At 46.0% G+C, this 25,945-nt stretch overlaps 1 protein-coding gene across 5 annotated transcripts in view; it reads left to right on the plus strand.

Annotated features, from left to right (window-relative positions):
* Positions 1-3,287: 3,287 nt before the first annotated feature.
* ARMC9 (armadillo repeat containing 9) overlaps positions 3,288-25,945 on the plus strand; it is a 181,235-nt gene continuing 158,577 nt past the window's right edge. For 2 of the 5 annotated variants that reach the window (XM_025405229.1, XM_025405233.1), the window contains exons 1-5: positions 3,288-3,439; positions 11,067-11,158; positions 13,473-13,598; positions 20,423-20,593; positions 22,305-22,460. In XM_025405229.1, coding sequence (XP_025261014.1) covers positions 11,108-11,158; positions 13,473-13,598; positions 20,423-20,593; positions 22,305-22,460 — 504 coding nt within the window. In that variant the 5' untranslated portion in view covers positions 3,288-3,439; positions 11,067-11,107. Of the gene's footprint in view, positions 3,687-11,066; positions 11,159-13,472; positions 13,599-20,422; positions 20,594-22,304; positions 22,461-25,945 lie in introns of all 5 variants that reach the window. The other 3 variants (XM_025405232.1, XM_025405230.1, XM_025405231.1) reach the window with 3 other exon arrangements.

Below are 25,945 nucleotides of genomic sequence, written 5' to 3' on the forward strand. Positions count from 1 at the left end.
AGACAAGCCTGGGCAACAAAGTGGGACCCCATCTCTAAAAAAAAAAAAAAATTAAAAAAATTAAAAAGCTGAGCATAGTAGTGCGTGCTTGTAGTCCCAGCAGCTAGTTGGGAGGCTGAGGCAGGAGGATCACTTGAGCCCGGAAGGTCGAGGCTGCAGCAAGCTATGACTGTGCCACTTCACTCTAGCCCGGGCAACAGAACTAGACTCTGTCTCAAAAAAAAAAAAAAAAAAAAAAAAAAGTGTTGAGTGTGAGAAGAGTAAAAACAGTCAGTTTGGTTTTTCCTATCTCAGACATAGAAATTATGTTTATATTAGTTTATATTCATCTGGCCTCTTTTGGTTGCAAGTGACAGAAACCCAACTTGAACAAGTTTATTAATTAATTTTTTTTTTTATACAGACGGATTTTTTTTTTTTTTTGTACAGATGGATGTTGCTGTGTTGTCTAGGCTGGTCTGAAACTCCCAACCTCAAGCAATTCTCCCACCTTGGCCTCCCAAAGTGCTGGGATTATAGACATGAGCCACCATGCAGGTCCAAACCAGTCGAAATTAAAAAGACAGTTGAAGTTGGATGCAGTAATATGTGTAATCCCAGCACTTTTGAGAGGCTGAGGCAGGCAGATGGCTTGGGCTCAGGAGTTTGAGATCAGTCTGGGCAACATGGTAAAACTCTGTCTCTACAAAAAGTACAAAAATTAGCTGGGCATGGTGGCACATGCCTGTAATCCCAGCTATGAGGAAGGCTGAGGTGGGAGGATTGTTTCAGCCCAGGAGGCAGAGGTTGCAGCAAGCTGAGATTGCACCACTGCACTCCAGCCTGGGTGACAGAGTAAGACCCTGTCTTAAAAAAAGAAAAAAGAAAAAAGACAGTTGATTGGAAGGATGCTGGAGGAGCTATAAGAACAAGTGCAGCTCCAGAGAACTCAGATCCTGGGACCAGGGATTTGATGCCCCCAGCACTTTCTTTGCATTTCTCTAGGTAATGGCTTCACCTTCTTAGTCTTTCCCATGTAGTGAAGGCTGTAGGCTGCCCTGGAGTCTCATTTTACAATAACCTGACCACACTTCAACAGCAAAATCCCAGGGAAGGGCTGTCATTGGCTTTGCTTGGCTCATATGCCCATCCTGGACCCATCACTGAGGCCAGAGGGATGGGGTAAGATTGGTCCAGTCTGGACCATCTGCCCATCCTGTGGTCAGGGATGGGGTGAGTGGAGTATGTTACCAGAAGGGAGAGGGGAGATAGACAGACAAAGACAATAGCCACCACAATGACCATAATCCTAGCAGTCAGGCAAATGCACTCAGGAGGGAAAGCAAAGCAGGAGGGGTGTTCACAGCGGCTCAGAGCCCAGGGTCCAGAGACACAGAGACCTGGGTTTAGTCCTGGTCTCCTCAGCGGTGTAAACTTGAGGAGTTTCTTAATCCCCTATGCCTCATGTTGTTTATCTTGCCAAAGACAAAACAGACAGCTGTAATCTCAGCTAATCAACCATGAGACAAAGAGTGAGAAGCTGAAAGGTCTGTACTTGGCCTTGCCAGCAGGCTCGGGCAGAAAGGAAAAGGTCTGCATTTGTCCTTGTCACAGGTAAACAAGGGGGTCATCCGTGCATCATACGGGAGGCATGAGAAAGAGAGGACAGTGAGTCGGATGAAGTCATATGTGGAAGGGTAGTTCTTTCTGGTAAGCTACTTCCCAGAACACAAAAGTGTGGAGGATTTTAGAAAACAAAAGGTTTGAGGGTGGGTGGCTGAGATTTCTTAATATGGCTATTTTCTAAGAGCACAGGGCTCATGTTAATAACAACATTGTCAATCAGTAAAATGCTGAAAATATTATTCATCTCATAGATGTGGTGTGAGAATTAAAAACTTTTTTTTTTTTTTTTTTTTTGAGACAGAGTCTCACTCTGTTGCCCAGGCTGGAGTGCAGTGGCTTGATCTCAGCTCACTGCAACCTCCACCTTCCAGGTTCAACCGATTCTCCTGCCTCAGCTTCCCGAGTGGCTGGGACTATAGTCACTGCCACCATGCCCAGCTAATTTTTGTATTTTTAGTAGAGATGGTGGGGGTTCACCGTGTTTGCTAGACTGGTCTCAAACTCCTGACCTCAGGTGATCCACCTGCCTTGGCCTCCCAAGTGCTGGGATTACAGGTGTGAGCCACAGCGCCCGGCCTGGTGTGAGAATTAAATAAAACAATCCATATGATTCACTTAGCACAATGCTGGGCACACATACAGGCTGCACGTTTTGCAAACAAAAATACAGAACAATATAACATCCTACATGCACAATAAAATGAAGCAGTATTTGGGATCTACTTACACTAAAACATCTGAAATTTACATTTAACTGTGTGTCCTGTATTTTGTCTGGCAACTCCTGGCATACAGTTGTGTTGACGATAAATATTATGGCCATGGATTGAAGATTTATTTTCAATCCATATTACCTGGACAGAAGGTAGGGCTCTCTTCTACTAAATACAGCTTTTTTTCTCTTTTGGAAGACAATCCACTGGCAGGGCTGGGGACTGGGGAGGTGGTGGCCACAGCCCATCTTAGGGCTTCTTCAAAGGCGAGCTGACCTACCTTCTCCGTGCCCCATTCCCTGTCTCTGGCCCTGGTAGCCTCCTCCTTCTTGGAAGCATGGAGGTGGAAACACTGAGGTGGCAACGGGAGATTCCCACAGAACCTCAACGCCTGGAGGGGAGGGCTTTTCCATCCATGGCCACCTCCTCCTCCTCACCCTCCAGCACTAAGTTGGGCGACTAGCAAGTGCTCATTCAGTACTGATTAACTTCAGTTCAAAAGCATCAGGTGCAAAGAGAGGGAAGACGGGTGCTCCTGATTTATTTTTAGAAGCCCACATGTCACATGGAAAACAAAAGGTTTCTCTGAAATCCCTGGAACCTGCTGCAAGGGGCGGGACCCTGGTGCCCGGAGCTTCAATGCATATCTTGGGCGTCACTTTTGGTTCTAAGGTGGTCCCAGGTCCCACGCCTGACTCTTCCCACGGACACCACACGGTCCTGGTTTGTGTTCTCTACGCGACCACCAGCTCCTTGAGGCAAGGGGTTGAGCCTGCTCCGGCTCATCCCCAGAGCCGGCACAGTGACTGGCGTAACGAAGGGGAAATGAACGAATGAATGAACGAACGAACAAAAGTGGAGTGGTGGAGGGGACCGCACGAGACGCGCACACCCCGCGCGTGAACGGCGGACACTGCTGCGCCGTGGACCCTCACTTCCGCCGCCAGGACGTTTCGGGGTCGCCCACCTTCCCTCCCAGGCTGCTCTGCGCCGGCAGCGCTCCGCGCGATTGGCTGCGCCGCCCCACATGATGCCGGGGTGGCGGCAGCGGTTGCCCGGGTGACGGCTGCCGAGGTGGCGGCCGGGCTGGGTGAGCGCGAGTGTCCGCGGCCGAGCAGCAGGTAAGCGCGTCCCCGGATGCAGCCGGGTCACCCTCAGCCCGCCGTCCTGGTGCTGGGAGGAGCAGCGGTGGGGTTGGAGGGCCGAGGCTCTGCGGACCTCTTGTTCCGAGAAAAACCGTGACGCGCCCGCTCCGCCGCCGCCGGATGCTACCACTTCTCGCCTGCGGTCCAGGGATCTTTCTCCGGTGAGGGCCGAGGCGGCCTCCTGGACATCCCAAGCAAGGACGGGCGCAGCTGCTTCCCGCAAGTACTCTCTGATCTTTGCTGCAGCAGTAGTCCCTGATCTTTGCTGCAGCGGGCCAAACTTGGAGGGGGACCCCCAACCCGTCCAGCTGGTGGTGGCGGTGCGAGCGGGTTACCCGGGGTTTAGATCTCCCTCATAATCTCCATCTGCTAGCCCCGTTTCTCAGGCACCCAGGTGAAGTCCAGATTTCACCTAATCTAAGGGAAAACAGGATGCGTGCTATGCAGATTCGGCTTCCATACAAATCCCGTAATCCCACCCGTTTGTAGGCCCTAAATCTTTATTATGTAGGAATTCAAAAGCTGCCACTGCAGTCCCCAAGTGTGACTGGAAAAGTTTTTCTTAGTTTCTGCATGGAGGAGAGCAGTGGTTCTCAAACTTGAGAGTGTATAAAAGTCACCCAGGGAGCTTGTTTAAAAGGCAGATTTCTGGGCATGGTGCCTGCCATGGTGTTCAGTAAGACCAGGGTGGAGGCAGGGATTTTCATTTGCACAAGGGTGCCAACTGATTCTTATTTAGGTGGTCCAGACTTTGGGGAAATACTGTGTAGTGGTTCCTATCAGCCACTTAGTCACTTACTGTGGCTGTTGGGAGTGTGTCAGACTTCCTGAGCCTCAAATTGGCTCATCTGGAATGGGAAAATACAAACTACATTCACCTCTCAGGTTTACTATGAAGATTAAATGTAAAGCATTTTGCACATTGCCTGGCATACAATATACCCTCAATAAATGATACCTATTATGATATGAAAGTTTAGAGAAAATTCTGTAATTTCTTTTTCTTTTTTTTTGAGATGGAGTCTTTCTCTGTCGCTCAGGTTGGAGTGGAGTGGTGCAATCTCGGCTCACTGCAACCTCCACCTCCTGGGTTCAAGCGATTCTCTTGCCTCTGCCTCCCTAGTAGCTGGGATTACAGGTGCACACGCCACCACGCCTGGCTAATTTTTGTGTTTTTAGTAGAGATGGGGTTTTACCATGCTGATCAGGCTGGTCTTGAACTCCTGACCTCAGGTGATCCGCCTGCCTCGGCCTCCCAAAGTGTTGGGATTACAGGTGTGAGCCACTACGCCCAGCCAATTCTGTAATTTCTAAGAATGTCAGAGTAGTAGGATACCCAGCAGCACTCACGTTCAATGACAGTTGATCACAGCAGATGCTATTTAAATGGCTTACGGAGGACTACTCTAAGGAGGTGATGTTTATTAGGCACAGTGGTTAACCAGGTGAAGAGAGGGAAAAGTGTTCTAGGCGGAGAGAGTAATATGTGCAAAGGCCTTGAGGTTGGAAGGAGCTCAAATTCTCACAAACTCACTTTTCCTGTTCCAGGGCCTTTAAAATGCCATCCCCTCAGCTCAGGCTTCATTTATTCATCATATGCCTTGAGTACCTTTCTTGCTTACGAGGCACTCTGTTAGGTTCTGGGGATACAAAATTTAAATACAGCTCCCTGTCTTTGTGAACAGGTTATAAGAAGTGCCAGGCACAGTGGCTCATGCCCATAATCCCAACACTTTGGGTGGGCGAATCACCTGAGGTCAGGAGTTCAAGACCAGCCTGGCCAACATGGTGAAACCCCATCACTACTAAAATAATAAAAAAAATTAGGCCAGGTGTGCTGACTCACACCTGTAATCCCAGCACTTTGGGAGGCTGAGGCGCGTGGATCACCTGAGGTCAGGAGTTCGAGACCAGCCTGGCCAATGTGGTGAACCCCTGTCTCTACTAAAAATACAAAAATTAGCTGGGCGTTGGTGGCGGGCGCCTGTAATCCCATATACTCAGGAGGCTGAGGCAGGAGACTCACTTGAACCTGGAAGGCAGAGGTTGCAGTGAGCCGAGATTACGCCTTTGTACTCCAGCCTGGGCGACAAAAGTAAAACTCCGTCTCAACAACAACGACAAAAAATTAGCTGGGCGTCCTGGCGCATGCCTGTAACCCCAGCTACTTGGGAGGCTGAGGTGGGAGAATCACTTGAACCTGGGAGGTGGAGGTTGCGGTGAGCTGAGATCCTGCCACTGCACTCCAGCCTGGGCAACAGAGCTAAACTCCGTCTCAAAAAAATAAAATAAAATAAAAATATAAAAAAATTCTTGGTAGGGAAAGAAGGGAGGGGTTGTTCATGGAAGACTTCTTGAAGGGGGTTAAGTCTGACTTTGCTTGGAATCATGAGTCATGTTTACCTGGGGTTCAGAACATACATCAACCACAGGCTTAGGATCCTGGAAGAGCTTGTTGCGTGGGGAAATGGCCAGGAGTTTGCTGTTGGCAGGGTCCAATGTGGGATTGGTGGAAGGGAGCAAGGAGCAGGAGAAGGTAGGGGGAAGGTGGATGGATTTGAGGCATAGGTCCAGAGAAAGGCTGGAGAGGTGGGTGTCCTCCAACAGCAACTGCCTTCTTCTGTCACCTTTTGCATCTGGCAGGGCTGGTTTGGTGCGTGGGGAGGTGTCCTGCCTGCTCCTCATTGCTGCTTCCAGATCACTGCCCACTCCTTCACAAACCCCAGCTCCTTTGAAGCACATGGCAGACACTGTACCTTTGCCAGCCCTCCCTGAGGCAGCCATTTCCCAGGGCAAGTCTCTCCAGTTCCCTCGGAGCCTCTAGCACCCGGCTGGCTGCCTGTCCCTTCATCTCTTTTACTTCACTTTTGGGGGTTTCCACATCCTGGCCCCTCCAGTTCTTCATCCTCCTTACTTGCAGGCATCTCTTTCCTCCATCCTCCTCATCCACCCACTCCCTTGGTTGAGAGCTTTTTAGTACTAGTCACCTTCAAAGTCTTGCCTTCAGGCATCTGTCCCACTGTCTGCCCACTGCTTTCCATCTTTCCTGCTCACTGGAATGTGGCTCCTTCCGCAGGCCTCGGACCCCACCGCTTCCTCTGCCCTGCAGCCGCCTTATGTGTGTTCCCCTCTCCCATTCGTAACCTGATTAGTTCCAGTGTCCCATCATGGTTGTACTGTTTCCCCTTTCCTCTCTCTTCTAGAAGAACCTCTCGCATTGGTTAACCAAACTCAGAAAGCTGCAAGTGCCTGGAGAAGAGCTGCAAAACTGTGCAGACTGATTCTATTTTAGATTCCAGTCTAGAGATCTTAAATGGACTCTACTACCAGCAACCCTGCCATGTTGCTGTAGTTACTTTGGTTCCCACCCTCACTTCTTTCCAAACTGTCACCTTGCTTCTTACTTGCAGCTGATGGCCTTGTTTCTTTCTTTCCTTTTTTTTTTGGGATGGAGTCTTGCTCTGTTGCCCAGGCTGCAGTGCAATGGCGTGATCTCGGCTCACTGCAACCTCCACTTCCCGGATTCAAGTGATTCTCCTGCCTCAGCTTCCAGAGTAGCTGGGATTACAAGTGCCTGCCACCACGCCCGGCTAATTTTTGTATTTTTAGTAGAGATGGGGTTTCACCATGCTGGCCAGGCTGGTCTCAAAACTCCCAACCTCAGGCGATCCACCTGCCTTGGCCTCCCAAAGTGCTGGGATTACAGGTGTGAGCCACCACACCTTATTTCTTGTTTCGCTTCCTTTTTTTTTTGAGACTGGGTCTTACTTTGTCACCTAGGCTGGAGTGCCGTGGCACGATCCCAGCTCACTACAGCCTCGACCTCCCTGGTTCAAGTGATCCTCCTGCCTCAGCCACCCCAGTAGCTGGGATTACAGGCATGCACCACCGCGCCTGGCTAATGTTTATATTTCTGTAGAGATGAGGTTTCGCCACATTGCCCAGGCTGGTCTCGAGCTCATGAGCGCAGGTGATCTGCCTGTCTTGGTATCCCAAAGTGCTAGGATTACAGGTGTGAGCCACTGCACCCAGCCTATTTCATTTCTAATCACTAAATCTGTGTCTTTGCTCAGCACCCATATTCTCTGCTATCCCTCTGAATGCCGTTCCTGCTTCTCCCTTAAACTCCAGGCTCATGTATCTGTAAGAATTAAAGAAAGAGGAGAGAAACACGAAGGGTGACTCGACAGTCAACAGGTTTGTTTCTTGGGTACCTGCCAAACTTCACCCTCTTACAATGGGCCTCAGTATAACAGTGGGCCCTAATAAGGACATTCTGTTCCCTTCAGGTCTACTAAGGGAAGCTAAAAGCAGACTTGGCGGGGTACGCCTCCAGCTGCAGAAAGATGTATGGGAACAGACATACAACTCTCCCTCCCAGATAAGCACAACAAAGAGACAGAAGCAGTCCAAGCCTCTGATAAACTCTCCCACCCTGAATCCTTAAAAACTCTTAGTCTGTAAGAGAGTGTGGCTCTGACCTAACTCGGTTGGAAGTCCCTCCCAGGTTTGAAATAAACCTGTTGACTGTTGAGTGACCCTTCGTGTTTCTCTCCTCTCTCCTCTTTCTTTAGTTCTTATAATACCCACTGACCATTTCGGAACCTCCACTGGAATGTCTAACCGGCAGCTCAGACTTACAGCCAAAACAGAGCTCTTGGTTTGACCTCAAAACAGTCCTTCCCTATGTTTTCGTTGACTCATGAAATGACATACTATTCGGCCAGCTGCTCAGATCCCAGGGTTCTTCCTTCCCTTCTTCCCCTCATGTCCCACAACCAGCCCGTCTGCAGACTGTGCCTCTTCTGCCTTTTCCATCTGGACTCACAACACTCATGGCCCCTTTTGCTTATCCGAATGACGTTCATGGCATGGGCTGAGCGGTACTCATCTCCCTCTTCCCACTCTCCTCCAGTCTTCTCTGCAGAACAGGCAACATGCATATTAAAAAATGGACATCAGCAGCCGGGCGTGGTGGCTCACCCCTGTAATCCCAGCACTTTGGGAGGCAGAGAAGGGAGGATTGAGCCCAGGAGTTCAAGACCAGCCTGGGCAATGGTGAAACCCTGTCTCTGAAAAAACCAAGGCTGGGTGGCTCACGCCTGTAATCCCAGCATTTTGGGAGGCTGAGGCAGGTAGATCACATGAGGTCAGGAGTTCGAGACTAGCCTGGCCAACATGGTGAAACCCCATCTCTACTAAAAATACAAAAATTAACCAGGCATGGTGGTGGGCGCCTGTAATATCAGCTACTCGGGAGGCTGAGGCGGGAGAATTGCTGGAACCCGGGAGGCGGAGGTTGCAGTGAGCTGAGATTGTGCCATTGCACTCCAGCCCAGGCGACAACAGTGAGACTCTGTCTCAAAAACAAAAACAAAAAAACCTCACCAAAAACCAAACAAACAAAAAAACCAGAAAACAAATTACTGGGGCATAGCAGCACACTCTGTAGGCGCAGATACCCAGGAGGCTGACGTGGGAAGATTGCTTGAGCCCAGGAGTTTGAGGCTGCTGTGAGCTATGATCATGTCACTGCACTCTAGCCTGGGCAACAGAGGGAAACTCTGTCTCAGGAAAAAAAGAAAACAAACAAACAAACAAACAAAAAAACAGGTGGTGTCAGTCCCCTCCTCCATATTCTCTCTGAGCCTCCTGTTACTCTCAGCCTAATGTCCAAGCCACTTACCAGCTCTGCAAGGCCCACCTGACCTGGCTCCGGCCCCCCATTGCCTGCTGCTCTCTGCCTCACCTCTAGCTACATCCCAATACCCCAAGACTGCAGAGGTCTGCGGCCTGAGGCCTGTGACCTAGCAAAGCCCTCTTCCCCAGATCCAGGCACTCAATCTTTGCTGAAATGTCACATTCCCAGTGAGGCCGTCAACCACTCCATCTAAAATAACCCTGTACCCATCTCCTTCAGGTTCTGTCCCTTTCCTTGCACTGTTTTCTTCATGTCTGGAATTAATTTCCACTTTGTCCGTGTTTTTGAGTCCGTACTGTGTGCCAGGCACTGGTCTAGGCACTGGGGATGCCAGGCACTGTTGAGAAGAATCAAGCAGCAGAAAGGGCTGAGAAGTGATGGGCTGACCTCTTAGAAAGGGTGGTCAGGGCAAGACTGAGGAGGTGACAGTTAAGCAGAGACCTGAATGAGACGTGAGTATCTGAAGGAAGGGCAGTGAGCCAGAGTTCACGAGGGCAGGCGTGGGCTTTGGGTGTTCAGTGGGTGTCCACAGGAAGCACACAGTGCCCATTGTGGCTCAGGTTTACAGAACAAATGGGAGTGTGTTAGAGGCCACGTTGTCTAGGGCTTTGGGAGTTGGGCCCAAGGAGTCTCGCCTTCATCTGGAGGGTGGTGGAACCACAGGAGGGTCCCAAGCAGGAGGAGAATGCTCATTGTTAAAAGTGTAGAAATTGGATTGGATTGGAGAGAGAGGAGATGGGGAGGCACTGCCAGAAAAATGTAAGGTTACAGACTCAGAAGAGATCTGACTGGGTGTGGTGGCTCATGCCTATAATCCCAGCACTTCGGGAGGCCAAGGCTGGAGGATTGCATTACCCAGGAGTTTGGCAGCTTAGTAAGACCCTGTCTCTCCTAAAAAAAAAAAAATATATATATATATATATAACCTGGGTATGGTGCCTTGCACCTATAGTCCTAGCCACTGGGGATGCTGAGGAGGGAGGATCGCATTAGCCCGGGAGTTTTAGCTTGCAGTGAGCTATGATCGCACCATTGCACTCCAGCCTGGGCAACAGAGTGAGATCCTATCTCAAAAAAAAAAAAAAAAATTGGAAGAGTTCTGATACATTCTGAATTTTATAGATGTAAAAAGGCTCTGCATTTCAGTGATTTGCCCCAGATCGGGTGCCAGTGAATGGCATGGTGAGCATTAGAGTCCAGACTTTTTAATTCCTCTGGGGTTACAGGCAACTGGTTTGGGCTGAGCCTGGGATGTGGGCCGTGGGGAATGACTGCTTTGGGTACACCTCGAGGGAGGGCTGGTAGAAAGAGTAGGAAGAGTTTCTTTTGACTTTAGCCATTGTATTTCCTAGTGCTGCAGAACAAATGACCATAAACTGAGAGGTGTAAAGCAAAAAAGATTTATTATCTTCTAGTTCTGGAGGTCAGAAGTCTGAAATGGCTCTCACTGAGCTAAAGCCAAGGTGTTTGCGGGGATTGATCATTTCTGGATGCTCTGGGAGGATCTGTTCCTTGCCTTCTGGAGCAGCTTCTGGAGGCTACCTACCCTCCTTGGTTTATGCCACTTTCACTCCTTTAAAGCCTGCAGTGGCTGTTGTCTTTCTCACACCTCATCATCCTGACACTGACGCTCTTGCCTCCGTCTGCCCCCCTCCCTCTACTGTGACTGCCTTGGGCCCACCTGGGTAATCCAGGATCATCCCCCCAATTTAAAGGTCAGCTGATGAGCAACCTTAATTCCATCTGCGCCTTAATTCCCCCTTGCTGTGTAACCTCACGTATTCACAGGTTCTGGGGATTGGGGCATGGATGTCTTTGGGGCCATTATTCTGCTCACCACAACCACCTTTTTGTGGTTTCACAGGTGGTTGAAATGAAAGCTCTTATATTTTTGCCTTCTAGAGATTTTTGCTGTGAGAATTAATTACCAGTAACAGTTCAATATGGGGGACATTCTGGCTCATGAATCTGAATTACTTGGACTAGTGAGAGAGGTAGGTATATTATACAAAACAGAGGTCACAGAGAAACATCTTGAAAACTTGTGTTTTAAAATGCAACCAACTGTTTAGTGCCTTGTAGTGTTTCTTCTATTGTTATATTGGAGCTATTTTTCTATTATATAACATTCCATGCATTTACATTTTGTTTTTATAACTAAACAGATCTTAAAGTCACTTAAAAAGTCCCTTGAAAGAAAATTATAAAAACAATACATGTCCATGGTAAAAGATTCAAGCACTACAGAAATATAAAAAAGAAATTTCCCTCCCAGACTTCTTTCTATGAATAGTAAAACTATGTTCATATGCCTGTAGTTTGTTTTGCAGAATGGGATGATACATTGTTCTGTAGCTTGCTTTTTATCTGCCAACAATAATATAGCATGAACATCTGCCTATGATCCGCCCTAGACATTTGAATGCCATAGAGTGTTTCATTGAGTAGATGCATCATAATTTTTTTAACTCATTGTCTGGTAATGGCCTAGGTTTCCTACACTAAAAGCTTTGACAAGTAGGGCCCAGGCCTTAAACTTTCTGGTGCTAAAGAAATGGTTGGTGCTTGCTGCTGCTTAACTGTGTGAGTAACCATCTGCAGGTTGCGAGAGCCATGGGTCTGGAGCAAGAATGAGGCACCCACCACGCAAATGCAGAGTTGGAATTTGGTGGTGTGATGGTGAATATATATATATTTTTAAATTTACGTTAAAATTTTTTTTTAGAGACAAGGTCTTGTTCTGTCACCTAGGCTGGAGTGCAGTGGTGTGATCATGGTTCACTGTAGCCTTGAACTCCTGGGCTCAAGCAGTCTGCCTGCCTCAGCCTCCCAGGTAGCTGAGACTACAGGCGTGCATGACCATGCTCAGCTAGGTTTTATTTTAATTTTTGTAGAGATAGGATCTCATTCTGTTGTCCAACCTGGTCTTGAACTCTTGGCTTCAAGCAATCCTCCTGCCTCAGCCTCCCAAAGTTCTGGGATTGCAGACATGAGCCACTGCACCCTACCTGTGTAACACATTTTCTTTTAAAAATTTATTTATCTGAGATGGGGTCTCGCTTTGTTGCCCAGGCTGGTCTCAAAGTCCTGGGCTCAAGCAATCCTACCTCGGCCTCCCAAAGTTTTGGGATTACAGGCATGAGCCATGCCACCTGGCCTATAGCACTTTTTCTTTTCTTTTCTTTTCTTTTTTTTTTTGAGACAGAGTCTCGCTCTGTTGCCCAGGCTGGAGTACAGTGGCGTGATCTTGGCCCACTGCAACCTCTGCCTCCCGGGTTCAAGCGATTCTCCTGCCTCAGCCTCCCAAGCAGCTGGGATTACAGGCTCCCGCCACCACGTCCAGCTAATTTTTGTGTTTTTATTAGAGACGGTGTTTCACCATATTGGTCAGGCTGGTCTCGAACTTCTGACCTTGTGATCTGCCCACCTCGGCCTCCCAAAGTGCTGGGATTACAGGCGTGAGCCACCGCACCTGACACCACTTTTTCTTTATCCATTCATCTATTGATAGACACCTAGATCATTTCCATATCTTGGCTATTATGAATAATGCTGCAATGAACATGCAGATGCAGATGTCTCTTTGAAATACTGATTTTATTTCCTTTCTGTCTATACCCAGAAATGGAATTGCTGGATCATCTGGTAGTTCTGTTTTTGTTTTTTTGTGTATTTTGAGATGGAGTCTTACTCTGTCACCACGCTGGAGTGCAGTGGTATGATCTCGGCTCACTGCAAGCTCTGCCTCCCGGGTTCAGGTAGTTCTCCTGCCTCAGCCTCCTGAGTAGCTGGGACTACAGGCACCCGCCACTGCGCCCGGCTAATTTTTGTATTTTTAGTAGAGATGGGGTTTCACCATGTTGGTCAGGCTGATCTCGAACTCCTGACCTTGTGATCTGCCCACCTCAGCCTCCCAAAGTGCTGGGATTATAGGCGTGGGCCACTGCTCCCGGCCGGTAGTTCTATTTTTATTTTTTTGAGGAACCTCCATACTGTTTTCTATAATAGCTGTACCAATTTACAATCTCACCAATAGTACGCAAGTGTTTCCTTTTCTCTACATCATTGCCAACACTTTTTATCTTTTATCTTTTTTGTAATAGCGATTCTGATGGGTGTGAGGGAATTATGTCTGTGTGGTTTTGATTTGCATTTCTCTGATTGTTAGTGATGTTAAGCACCTTTTCAGGTATCTGCTGGTCCTTTTAATGTCTTCTTTGGATAAATATCTATTCAGATCCTTTGGCTGTTTTTAAATTAGATTATTTGTTTGTTTTGCTGTTTAATTGAATTATTTATTTTTTATAGTATTTAGATTTTGCTGAATTTGAAGACACCTTGAAAACATTTTCAAAAGAATGCAAAATAAAAGGAAAACCATTGTGTAAAACAGTAGGTGGATCTTTCAGAGACTCCAAATCATTGACAATTCAGGTAACATTTTGCTTATTTTTCATCCCTGTAGATAATTCAAGATGCTCCCAGCTTGTGGAAAATGCTGCCATTGGAAAGTGCTGGAATAGTTTCTGAGCACTTGCTCAGAGTTACTTTAGATTGCACAAGTGTTTATAGATGAACTAATAATGTCATTTTAAATCTCTGTACCCTCCCTAGGAAATGTGTAGCCATATAAGATCTTTCACAAACATTTCTTGGGAAGAAGGAAAAGAAGAAACATGCAATGTTTAGGAACTGAGACAATTGTAGCCTTCCTCCTGAGGAGTTTCAGGTTATTAATTCTAGGCGCTGGGGATCCAACAGCGAACAAACGAAATCCAGCCCCTGCCAGTACAGCATTTGCATTCTAGCTTGGGGAGGTTGGAGGGAACAGGGAGCAAGAGTGAGACTGACGAGGTGGGTCTATGAAAGGAAGTCTGAGCAACTCTGTGAATACCAGTGGGCTGCAGGGGAGATTATACAGACCTCAACTCTCAGGGTTAGAAGGGAACTTAAAAATCCTTGGCTGGGCATGGTGGCTGACTCCTGTAAGCCCAGCGCTTTGGGAGACCGAGGCAGGAGGATCACATAAGCCCAGGAGTTCAAGACCAGCCTGTGCAACACAGTAGTACGTCGTTTCTTTTTCTTTTTATTTGAGACGGAATCTCTCACTCTGTAGCCCAGGCTGGAGTACAGTGGTACGATCTCGGCTCATCACAACCTCTGCCGCCGGAATTCAAGCAATACTCCTGCCTCACCCTCCCTAGTAGCTGGGATTACAGGCAGATGCCACTGTGTCTGGCTCATTTTTGTATTTTTAGTAGAAATGGGGTTTCACTACATTGGCCAGGCTGGTCTCGAACTCCTGACCTCAAGTGATCCTCCTGCCTTGGCCTCCCAAAAATGCTGGGATTACAGATATGAGCCACCACGCCTAGCCGGAACCTCGTTTCTATAAAAAATAAAAAATTGGCCAAGCGTGGTGGCATGCACCTGTAGTTGTAGCTGCTTAGTTGCCTGAGGTAGGAGGATCACTTGAGCCCAGGAAATTAAGGCTGCGTTGAGCCATGATCATACTGCTGCACTCCAGCTGTAGTGAAAGAGTAAGACCCTGTCTCCAAAAAAAAAAAAAAGTCATTATTTTAACCATTATTTGATGTCTCGATCTCATTTGTAATATGCCAGATAAGTAATCAGTTCACCTAGAATATTTCCATTGACCATTTCCTGAGACAGCATGTTTCACCTTTGGATGATTTTATTATTTATTTATTTATTTGAGACGGAGTTGCGTTCTGTTGCCCAGGCTGGAGTGCAGTGGCAGGATCTCGGCTTACTACAACCTCCGCCTCCTGAGTTCAAGCGATTCTCCTGCCTCAGCCTCCCAAGTAGCTGGGATTACAGGCACACGCCATCATGCCCGGCTAGTTTTAGTATTTTTAGTGGAGATAGGGTTTTACCATGTTGGCCAGGCTGGTCTCAAACCCCTGACCTCCGGTGAGCCACCTGCCTCAGCCATCCAAAGTGCTGGGATTACAGATGTGAGCCATCATGCCTGGTCTATTTTATTCTTATAATTAAAAAAAAAAGTTATGTGGAGACAGAGTCTTGCTGTGTTTCCCAGGCTGGTCTCAAACTCCCAATCTCAAGTGATCCTCTCGCCTCAGCCTCCCAAAGCACTGGGATTATAGGCATGAGCCACTGCACCTGACCTTATTACTTCAACAGATTTTTAAATTTTAACCTACCTACTTCCAGAAATAATTTGAGGCTTGGCTTGCAAGCCCCTTGAGTAGCCGGAGTTCAGGTGGCAGCCACCGCTGGTTTTCTCCTAGTACTTGACTCCCTAGTGGCCTGGCATGGGCACTGTTGAGAGAGGGGCACTTTTGAAGTGGCCTGTGGAGCTCAAGGCAGGGCTGAACCCTCTGCCTGCTCCCCTTCAGGCCGCAGGCCCCTGGATGCTGAGCTGCTGCTGCTTTCTGTCAACACAGACTCTTCTGTGGATGCTACAGGAGCCAGACCTCCCTGGCACCCCCTCCCCCAGAGAGATATGTTCAGAACATAGAAGAATACGGTCATTATTAGAGGCGAAAACAGGTTCTTAGAGTGAACTGTGTTCCTCGGGGAATCAGCTTCACTCCCCAGCACCTGGCTTCCCTGGTTCTTTCTGGATGAAAAAAAGACCTTTACCCTACCCGTGGGAAGTGTGTGTGAGCATCTGTTAATTAAAGCTACCATTTGAGAGGAATGTGGCAAATCCTCAATACCTAACTAGCAGAACAGGGAGAATCTTTTGTGGAGTTCACACGTGACCAGATTATGTGATGATACAGGGTAAGGCCGACAGGCCCTGTGTCGTGAAGCTTCTTTGCTTATCGGGTCCCTCCAGAGGCGGCTGCTGTACACTTTTCCAACTGGGTTCCCATTGCCTTTCAGCTCCAGCTGCATCTGAGAACACTCAAATGTCTCTTCAGGTCTTTTTAAAAAATTGTGATTAAAGATAAAATAGAATGTCTCATCTTAACTATTCTTACATGTACAGTTCAGTAGTGTTAAATGTGTTCACGTTGTTGTGAAACGGATCTCTAGAATTTTTCATCTTACAAACATGAAACTCTGTCCCCATTGAACAACTCTCCCTTTATCCTCCCCCTAGGCCTTGGCAGCCACTATTCTTAACTTTCTGTCTATGAATTGGCTACTTTAGATATGTCCTATAAATGGAATTATACAGTATTCGTCTTTCTGTAATTGGCTTATTTCACCCAGCATAATGTCATCAAAGTTCATTCATGTTGCGGTATATGACAAGATTTCCTTTCCTTTTAAAGGCTGAATAATATTCTCTGGTACATATTCACACACACACCCCACAGCTTGTTTATCTGTTCTTCTATTGATGGACACTCGGGTTGCTTCCACCTCTTGGGTATTAAGAATAATGCTGTTAGGGCCGGGTGCAGTGGCTCATGCCTGTAATCCCAGCACTTTAGGAGGCTGAGGTGGGCAGATCACCTTAGGTCAGGAGTTCAAGACCAGCCTGGCCAACATGGTGAAACCCCATCTCTACCCAAAAAAAAAAAAAAAAGAATACAAAATTAGCCGGGCGTGGTGGCCAGTGCCTGTAGTCCCAGCTACTCTGGAGGCTGAGGCAAGAGAATAGCTTGAACCTGGGAGACGGAGGTTGCAGTGAGCCAAGATTGCACCATTGCACTCCAACCTGGGGGACAAGAGCGAGACTTCTTCTCAAAAAAAAAAAAATAGTGCTGCAGTGAACGTGGGTGTGCAAGTATCTCTTTAAGGCCTTGCTCTCTGTTCTTTTGGATGTATACCAGGAAGTATTGCTGGATCATATGGTAGCTCTATTTTTAATTTTTTGAGGAATTGCCTAGCTGTTTTACAAAGTGGTTGTACCATTTTCCATTCCCACCAGCAGTACTTAAGCGTTCCAGTTTCTCTACTTCCTTGCCAATGCTTGTTATTTTCTCTCTGTGTTTTTTTAAAATATTAGCCATTTTGATGGGTTTGAAGTGATATCTTGTCATAGTTTTGATTTGTATTTCTCTGATGTCTTCAGGTTCATTTTTATATAACTTGAAAGACCTTGAACCTTTCTGATTGTCACAAACATTTCTTTTCTGCTCATCCAATCAACAGCTGTGTCCCCCACTATGGTAGATTTCCCAAATGAAATGTCTGGTTTGAGTGAAGAAGAGTGGGGAAAAAATTTAAAAAGAAGAAGAAAAAAATACATCTAGAACTGAGGTTGAGCAAAATATGCTAATTTTTAGTGGAACTCAAAAAATAGTGAGTTTCCCCCAGCAGTTTTATGTGTATAGTTCAGTAGTGTTAAGTATGTTTACATTGTTGTGAGATGTAAGAAGCATGTGTGTTTACGAGTTACTATTGATGGTGTACACATTTTCTCATCTTGTTGATTCTGCTTTGATCATAGTTTATAGAACATCACTAATATTTTGTGACTGTAAGTTATAATAGTGGATTCTTTTATGTGTGGGTATTATTTTAAGCTCAGGGACCATTTCCAGGTACAGAATATGAGTCATGAGTTAGGAAGGATGATAGAGGTGATTATGATGACAGCAAAGGTTTGTGGTTTCAGATCTACAAATAGAGACCTTAGAACAAACTGTAGATGGGCCTTTTGACTTGTGGATTCTGCCAAGCCATGTTAAGAAAATATCTTTTCTCTAAGCCATAACATTTCACAAGAGTCTGCGCTCACCTCAATCACACAGTCAGAGAGCTCTTGGTCACCACACTTCTCGTGGCAAGGCCTCCTCAGGAATGGTCACAGGGCTTACTTGGGACCTTGGCAGAGGCAAGCGTGGGGGTGAGCCTGGCCCCATAGCACTGCCCCAGGAGGATCTGTTCACCTTTGTGGCAGTCATTAACAAGCATGCAGGTCTCTGGCCAGCTTCCCCAAATTCTTCCAAGAGGTGGCTGTATTCAGCTGCTTGTGCTTTGTTTTGGCAACCCCCACCCACAGCTGCTAACAGACTGTCCCTTGCCTGTGTCCAGGAGGAACAGAAGAGCCAGCCTTGAGGAGGTAGATGCTCATTGTAGGGCTTATTAGAAAAATTCTGAGTTTACTTGAAATGTAACCGGCACCTTCCAGCATCAGGCAGTATTCAGAGACAGTTTTTGATCACATGACATAGTGAACATTTTTGTAATATTCAGATTTGAGGATTCCTTACCAATCAACATCTTTGACATATGTGTAACCAAACACTGTTACATTATTTGTTCTCTATACGTTTCCATTTTATGTTAGAAAATTTGCTTATAAACAGATAAAACAAGTAATTTTTAAAAATGACAATTTTGAAGGAAAATTATCTGTAAACGTTTTTCTTTTTTTTTTTTTTTCTGAGACAGGGTCTCTTTCTGTCGCTTAGGCTAAATACAGTGGTGCAATCTCAGCTCACTGCAGCCTCTACCTCCAGGGCTCAGATGGTCCTTCCACCTCAGCCTCCCAGGTAGCTGGGACTACAGGCACATGTCACCACGCCCAGCTAATTTTTGTATTTTTAGTAGAGACAGGGTTTCACCATGTTGTCCAGTCTCGTCTTGAACTCCTGGGCTCAAATGATCTGCCTGCCTTGACCTTCCAAAGTGCTGGGATTATAAGTGTGAGCTACCATGCTCGGCCATGTAAACTCACTTTTTTTTTTTTTTTTTTGAGATGGAGTCTCGCTCTATTGCGCAGGTTGGAGTGCAGTGGCACAATCTCGGCTCACTCCAACCTCTGCCTCCCGGGTTCAAGCAATTCTCCTGCCTCAGCCTCCGGAGTAGCTGGGATTACAGGCATGTACCACCACGCCTGGCTAGTTTTTGTATTTTTAGTAGAGACGGGGTTTCACCATGTTGGTTAGGCTGAACTCCTGACCTCATGATCCACGCGCCTTGGTCTCCCAAAGTGCTGGGATTACAGGTGTGAGCCACTGCACCCATGAACTCATTTTTAGAAGTATAAAAGAACAAAGGCCAATAATGGTGGTAAGTAACAATGGTATTGGGTGGGGAAGTGGGGATTCTTTATTTACTTATTTTTTTGTTGAGACGGAGTCTTGCTTTGTCGCCCAGGCTGGAGTGCTGTGGCTGGATCTCAGCTCACTGCAAGCTCTGCCTCCCGGGTTTACGCCATTCTCCTGCCTCAGCCTCCCAAGTAGCTGGGACTACAGGCGCCCGCCACCTCGCCTGGCTAGTTTTTTGTATTTTTTTAGTAGAGACAGGGTTTCACTGTGTTCGCCAGGATGGTCTCGATCTCCTGACCTTGTGATCCGCCCGTCTCGGCCTCCCAAAGTGCTGGGATTACAGGCTTGAGCCACCGCCCCCCGCCGGAAGTGGGGATTCTATAGAAAATCCAATCTCAGAAACACTGTTGCAGTTGAGCATAAAATGTAAGTCCAAATATCTTGGGCATTCGATACAAAAAGAACAGTAGCAGCTGCATTGTTTTAGACTCTTAGGAAGTTCTTTCACTTCTGCCTTTTACTTAAATCCACAAAATTATGCCACAGGTATTTGTGACAGGTGAATTATCTTCCTTGTGAGACAGGTGACGTGATAATTGCCACTTCCTTTCTCCAGAATTCTTTCAACTAGTGCATGCTAAATCATGACGCTGTCGTTGTCCCAGGTCAAACGGCACTGAGCTGGTGCTCCTTCCTCCACCTCCAGCCTTCTCTGTCGCTGCAGCTGCAGCTGGCAGGCATGGACAGTCACCTTATGGTATATTGGGGTCTTCCTTCAGCTCCATCTCAGCCTGGTGTGCTTCTAGCAGTGGGGCAAGTGGCAGTGCTATTGCCTAGGCCCAGGATGGACTGGGTCAGTGTGTGTGGGCTCCCGGCCACTCCAGGACGTGGAGCAATGCTGTCAGCAACCTTCCGTGCACGTGAGATTTGTTCCTGGGAGGCCCGGCTAGACTCGGTCTGGATAGTTTTTGTCAGTTGCATGCTGTGGGTCAGCAGGTCCAAAGGGTGACTTCAGTATATTTATGTGTCCGTGAGTTCTCTGGCCCCAAGTCTTTGTTCTGTGCCTGATTCTTTCTGTTTCAAAGACCTTAAATGTTTTGTGTGTTCTTCATAGTGCCCAGATTAGATATTGCAAAGGTGTGGGAAACCAGGGTTGGTCTGCAGGAATCGCAGACTCAGGAGCTTGAATCCTGCGGGATCTCTGTTTTTCTATCCTTTACCTCTGAAAAGAAGTATGTGGGAAATCCGTGGTGTTGTGAGTTGTGAGAATTTTGGGTGTTGAAATTTACAACGAGGTGTAGTCTGATGTCTTCTCCACAGAAGGATCTTGTTGCTGCATTTGACGACGGAGACCAGAAGGTGTTCTTCAGTCTGTGGGAGGAGCACATTCCCAGTTCCGTCCGAGATGGGGACTCCTTTGCCCAGAAGCTGGAATTCTATCTCCACATCCATTTTGCCATCTATCTTCTGAAGCACTCTGTGGGGAGACCGGTGGGTTTACCTGGTGTTGCGGGTGGGTCTGAATGGTGTGTTAAGGAACAGTGTTTGCTGTCATTGTCCACATGGGTGTGGAGTTTATATGTGGCTGTTTTGTTATATTGCTTACACGGTACAGGCATCCTCTGTCCTGAGGAGTGATTTTCTACCATATTCCCAGCAGCTTATATTCTAATTTCTATGGAGACTTAATAATTTCTGTAATCAAAGCTATATTGTTTTCCTAAATACCTCAAGTTTTTGAAACCTCATCAAAATTAAGTTTATTTGGCAATTTCGTCTGTAGACATGTATGTCTAAGAGAATCCATATTTCAGCTGCATATTAGACCCTATATTAGAACATAAAATTATTTACATATTTATTGTAGAGAAAGGGTCTTGCTATGTTGCCCAGGCTGGTCTTGAACTCCTGGGCTCAAACAGTCCTCTCACCTTGGCCTCCCAAAGTGCTGGGATTACAGGCATGAGCCACTGTGTCTGGCCAGAACACACATTTAAACTTAAGTCGTGGAAAAGGGTACGTCTCTTTGTGGAAAGTCCTTTTGAGTGATAGGTTGAATTTAGCGTCTGCAGTCCTTTCCCAGATGGGGCTGGAGATGGGAAGAGAGGAGAGGGCTGAAGTGTCAAGCTGCTGGGGTGGCTGAGCTTTGATGACAGAAGGGCAACAGAGGCGAGCTGGCATTTGACCCCGTGCATTAATTACTGCCCTGTGGACCAATGTGAGCGCATGAGAATGTCAGAACACCAAAGGTGGGGACAGTGGTGGAGGGAGCAGCAGGACCGTACATTGTAGTAGTTGTTGGAAGGCTGTTCCTCAGGTTATTACTCTTCCAGGGAAGATCACAGGAGATTTTCATTTTCTGTTTGTGTTTCTGTTTCTTTTACGTCTGGGGGTCAAAAGAGGGCCTCCTGGTATAGGTCAACTGAGATGTGTTTGTAAGAACAGGTTAGTCTGTGTACGAGACTGTGAAGGCCATGATTGGTAGAGCCGGTGTGGGAGCAAAGCCCCACATTCACCAACTCTGGAACAGGTTAGTCTGTGTACGAGACTGTGAGGCCATGACTGGTAGAGCCAGTGTGGGAGCAAAGCCCCACATTCACCAACTCTGGTTTTCTCATTGAGGGCCAAGAGGAGGTAGAACCCTGAGAGGGGAACTAACTTGCCTGGGATACACATGGAATAGTGACACGGAGCGAGCCCAGGCCTTAGCACAAGAAAGGAAAGGAGCGAGATGGAAGCTTCTGTTTCCAAACACCATAAAGAAATGCCTGTTAACCTTTAGAAACCGCTCCTGCTGGAGGCATGGGAATGCAGACAGATACTTACTTATATCTGAAAAGTAGAAGCCATGTGTCTGTCTAATAATGAGGAAACTAGTTAAATAAATGTGATAGACAAGATGAGGTTTTGTCCTGCCATTGAAAATGTTTATGAAGAATTTTAAGGATGTGAGAAAATGGCAATAATAAAGTTAAAAAGCAGCATATTGAACTGTATATACAGTTCTCTGATCTTCCTAAGTTTCATTAAGGGGGAAATTTAGGGTGGATGGTAGAATTCTAGAGACAACGCACCTGCCAGGCTAGATAGGGGATGCCAGCGACCTGACTGGGACAGAAGGAGCCTCAGAGAGAGGATGGGGTGAGCAGATGGCCTGGGCATTGAGCTGGAGACCTCAAACAAATGCTTTCCCTTCCTCCAGGACAAAGAGGAGCTGGATGAAAAGATTTCTTACTTCAAAACCTACCTGGAGACCAAAGGGGCAGCCTTGAGCCAGACCACAGAGTTTCTTCCTTTCTATGCCCTTCCTTTTGTTCCCAACCCTATGGTGCACCCGTCATTTAAAGAACTCTTCCAGGCAAGTGCCAGCTTTTAACTCTTGTGTCAGGTCCTGGGTGACATTGTGGTTTTATCTTCTATAAGCTGGGGGTTTCTGAATGATGCTTTAAAAAACTAAAATTTGCTTCTGTTATTACTTTTAGTTATAGCCATCATTTTTTAGTCAGTCTTCTATTAGATGGTTAGTTAGGTTTGGTTTTTGCCATCCTGTACTAGCAGTGGTTTGCGACTTGTACATACATTAAATCTGGAAGAATTACAGTAATTAACACTTTGTAATAGCAAAAACTAGGAACAACGCAATTGTACACCAACAGGAGCATGCATAAATACATTGTGTTATATTCACACAATGGAATATTATACATCAATGAGAATGAATGAACTAAATCACACAATGATGAAATCTTAAGCTGGATACAAGAGAGGACAAGCTATGTGATTCCCTTTACATATACATCAAAGCAAACAAAAGTAGTTTTTAGGCATATGTGTACCAGTGTTAAAATGTTACAGAAAGTTGGCCGGGCACAGTGGCTCACACCTGTAATCCCAGCACTTTGGGAGGCCGAGGTGGGTGGATCACTGGAGGCCAGGAGTTTGAGACCAGTCTGGCCAACATGGGGAGACCCCATCTCTACTAAAAGTACAAAAATTAACTGGGCGTGGTGGCATGCACCTGTAATTCCAGCTACTCAGGAGGCTGAGGCAGAAGAATTGTTCAAACCCGGGAGGTGAAGGTTGCAGTGAACCAAGAGTGCCACTGCACTCCATCCTGGGCAATAGAGCAAGACCTTGTCTCAAAAAAAAAAATTACAGCAAGCAAGGATTCTCACCTGCTCGAATGGCAACTTTAAACTTTTTACATTCTCACACATAGAATTGACTTTTTAGGATGTATAGTTCCATGAATTTTAACACGAGTATGTTTTGTTTGTTTAATTGGTTTTTTTTTGAGATAGTCTCGCTCTGTCGCCCAGGCTGGAGTATAGTGTCGCAATCTCGGCTCACTGCAACCTCTGCCTCCCGGGTTCAAGCGATTCTCTTGCCTCAGCCTCCTGAGTAGCTGGGGCTACAGGTGCGCACCACCATGGCTGGCTAATTGTATTTTTAGTAGGGATGGGGTTTCACCATGTTGGCCAGGATGGTCTTGAACTCCTGACCTCAGGTGATCCACTTGCCTTGGCCTCCCAAAGTGCTAGGATTACAGGCGTGAGCCACTGCGCCTGGCCTTGTTTGTTTGTGTTTTGGAGACAGAGTCTCATTCTGTCACCCAGGTCACTCTGTCACTCAACAGCAACTGATGCAATTCTTCCAAATCCCAGTACATTTCAGCATCCCGTTCAGTTATAATTCTGTAAAACAACTTTCATCCCTCCTGAATAGTAACTGCTAAACTGAAGGCTACTTAGTTGACTGCTTTCATTAAAGCAGGCCTTTTGTAGAGTAGCCCAAGTTGAAATTTTTGCTGTTTTTTCTTGATCATTCTAGATTTACCTACTTCCTCTCCCAGAAAGTTGAAGAAATAAACATTAAGAAGGTGGTTAAATTTGGAAGGGTTCAGATGTCTTGGAGGATTAAAACAAAGAAAATAATAAAAATAAATTTTAAAAAATTAAAAATTAAATTTAAAAATTTCTAAAAATAAATAATCTTGGAAGGGGACGGTAGATTTTCTCACAGTGAGACTTCCGTTCCTGAGTATTCTGTTCATGACTATTCTGGCATAGCAGCATGGATAAAGCTTGGATCCAGGTGGCAGCAGAGCTGGCAGAATCAGGGATGGGGCCTAGCAGAGGCTGCAGCTGGCAGCTTGACTCGCTCAGGTTTGGTGTTCCAAGATGGAGTTCAGCTTCTGGTGGTTTAAGGAATTTAATGACCGTCTGTATTCGTGGAGATTGATTTTATTCCATTTTTTTCTTTTGTTAGTCTACATATGTTCTTTTAATGGTAACATAGATATTTTTAGTATGTATACATAATAAAGTCAATTTTTTTTTTTTTTTTTTTTTTTTTTGAGATGGAGTTTCACTCTTGTCGCCCGAGCTAGAGTGTAATGGCTCGATCTTGGCTCACTGCAACCTCCACCTCCTGGGTTCAAGCGATTCTCCTGCCTCAGGCTCCCGAGTAGCTGGAATTATAGGCACGTGCCATCATGCCTGGCTAATTTTTGTATTTTTAGTAGAGACGGGGTTTCACCATGTTGACCAGGCTGGTCTCGAACTCCTGACCTCAGATGATCCGCCTGCCTCAGCCTCTTAAAGTGCTAGGATTACATGTATAAGCCACCACGCCCAGCCATAAAGTCTAAATTTAATCTTTATTTTCTTCCAGAACATTCAGGGAACTCAGAATGCATTAACTTCGTTCATCCCCTTTGCAATTTATGTGCTTTTTTTTTTTTTCTGCCAAGTATCTTAGTTATATATTTTAAATGTACAAATTAGGAAGTTTTACTATTTTATGCAATCAGTGTGTGTAGATTTTCCCTTATAGCTACTAGTATTTTTGTTCATCATTCCATCTTGTGTCAATGACCTTCCATCTGGGATAGTTGTCTCCTCTTATTTAAGTACATGTCTTTAAAACCCCCTTTCCTTGAAGATCTCTTCTTTCAGTTCTTGTTTGACTGCAGTGTCTTTATTGCTTTCTCAGGTAGGATTTAGAATACTAGGTTTACAGTTATTTTCTCTTAGTACATTGACGATACAAAGCTTAGCTAGACTGCACCGTCTCCTACCTCGCATTGCTGCTATTTTGAAGTTGGCTGTCAGTCTAATTGCTGTTCCTTTGTAGGTGATCCATCGCTTTTCTCTGGCCTCTGGGATTGTATCATTTCCCTACAGTGTTTCTAGGGATAGATTTCTATTTTTACTTGGGATTTGTTGGATTTCCTGGATGTGAAGTTTTGTGTCTTTCAACAACTCTGAAAAATGCTCAATTTGTATCTCTGTATATTACCATTCTCTTTATTATCTCCTAGATATCTGACTAAATGTATATGAGACTTATTATATTCTCCATGTCTTTTTTATTTAAAAAATTATAAAATACACATAACATAAAATTTACCATTTTGACTTTTTTTTTTTTTTTTTTAAAAGAGATGGAGTCTCTTAAAACTCTATCCCTCAGGCTGAAGTGCATGATTATAGCTCGCTACAGCCTTGACCTCCTTGGCTCAAGTGATCCTCCCACTTCAACCTCCCGAGTAGCTAGACTATAGGCATGCACTGCCACCATTTTGACCATTTTCGAGGGTTCAGCTGAGTGGTGCTAAGAACGTGCACATCATTGTGCTCGCCATACATTTTAATATCTTATGTTTTCCTTCTCTTAATCTCTCTGGCTGTATTCTGGGTGATCTCTTCACATCTGCCTTCCAGTTCACAAACTCACCCTCCAGCTTTGTTTAGTCCGTTCTTTAACCTTTTCATTGAATTTGTAATTTCAGTTAACTCTTTATTAGAAGTTTTGTTGTTGTTGTTGTTTATTCAAATTTGC

Source organism: Theropithecus gelada, chromosome 12, assembly GCF_003255815.1.
Source record: "Theropithecus gelada isolate Dixy chromosome 12, Tgel_1.0, whole genome shotgun sequence".
Classification (NCBI taxonomy): Eukaryota; Metazoa; Chordata; class Mammalia; order Primates; family Cercopithecidae; genus Theropithecus; species Theropithecus gelada.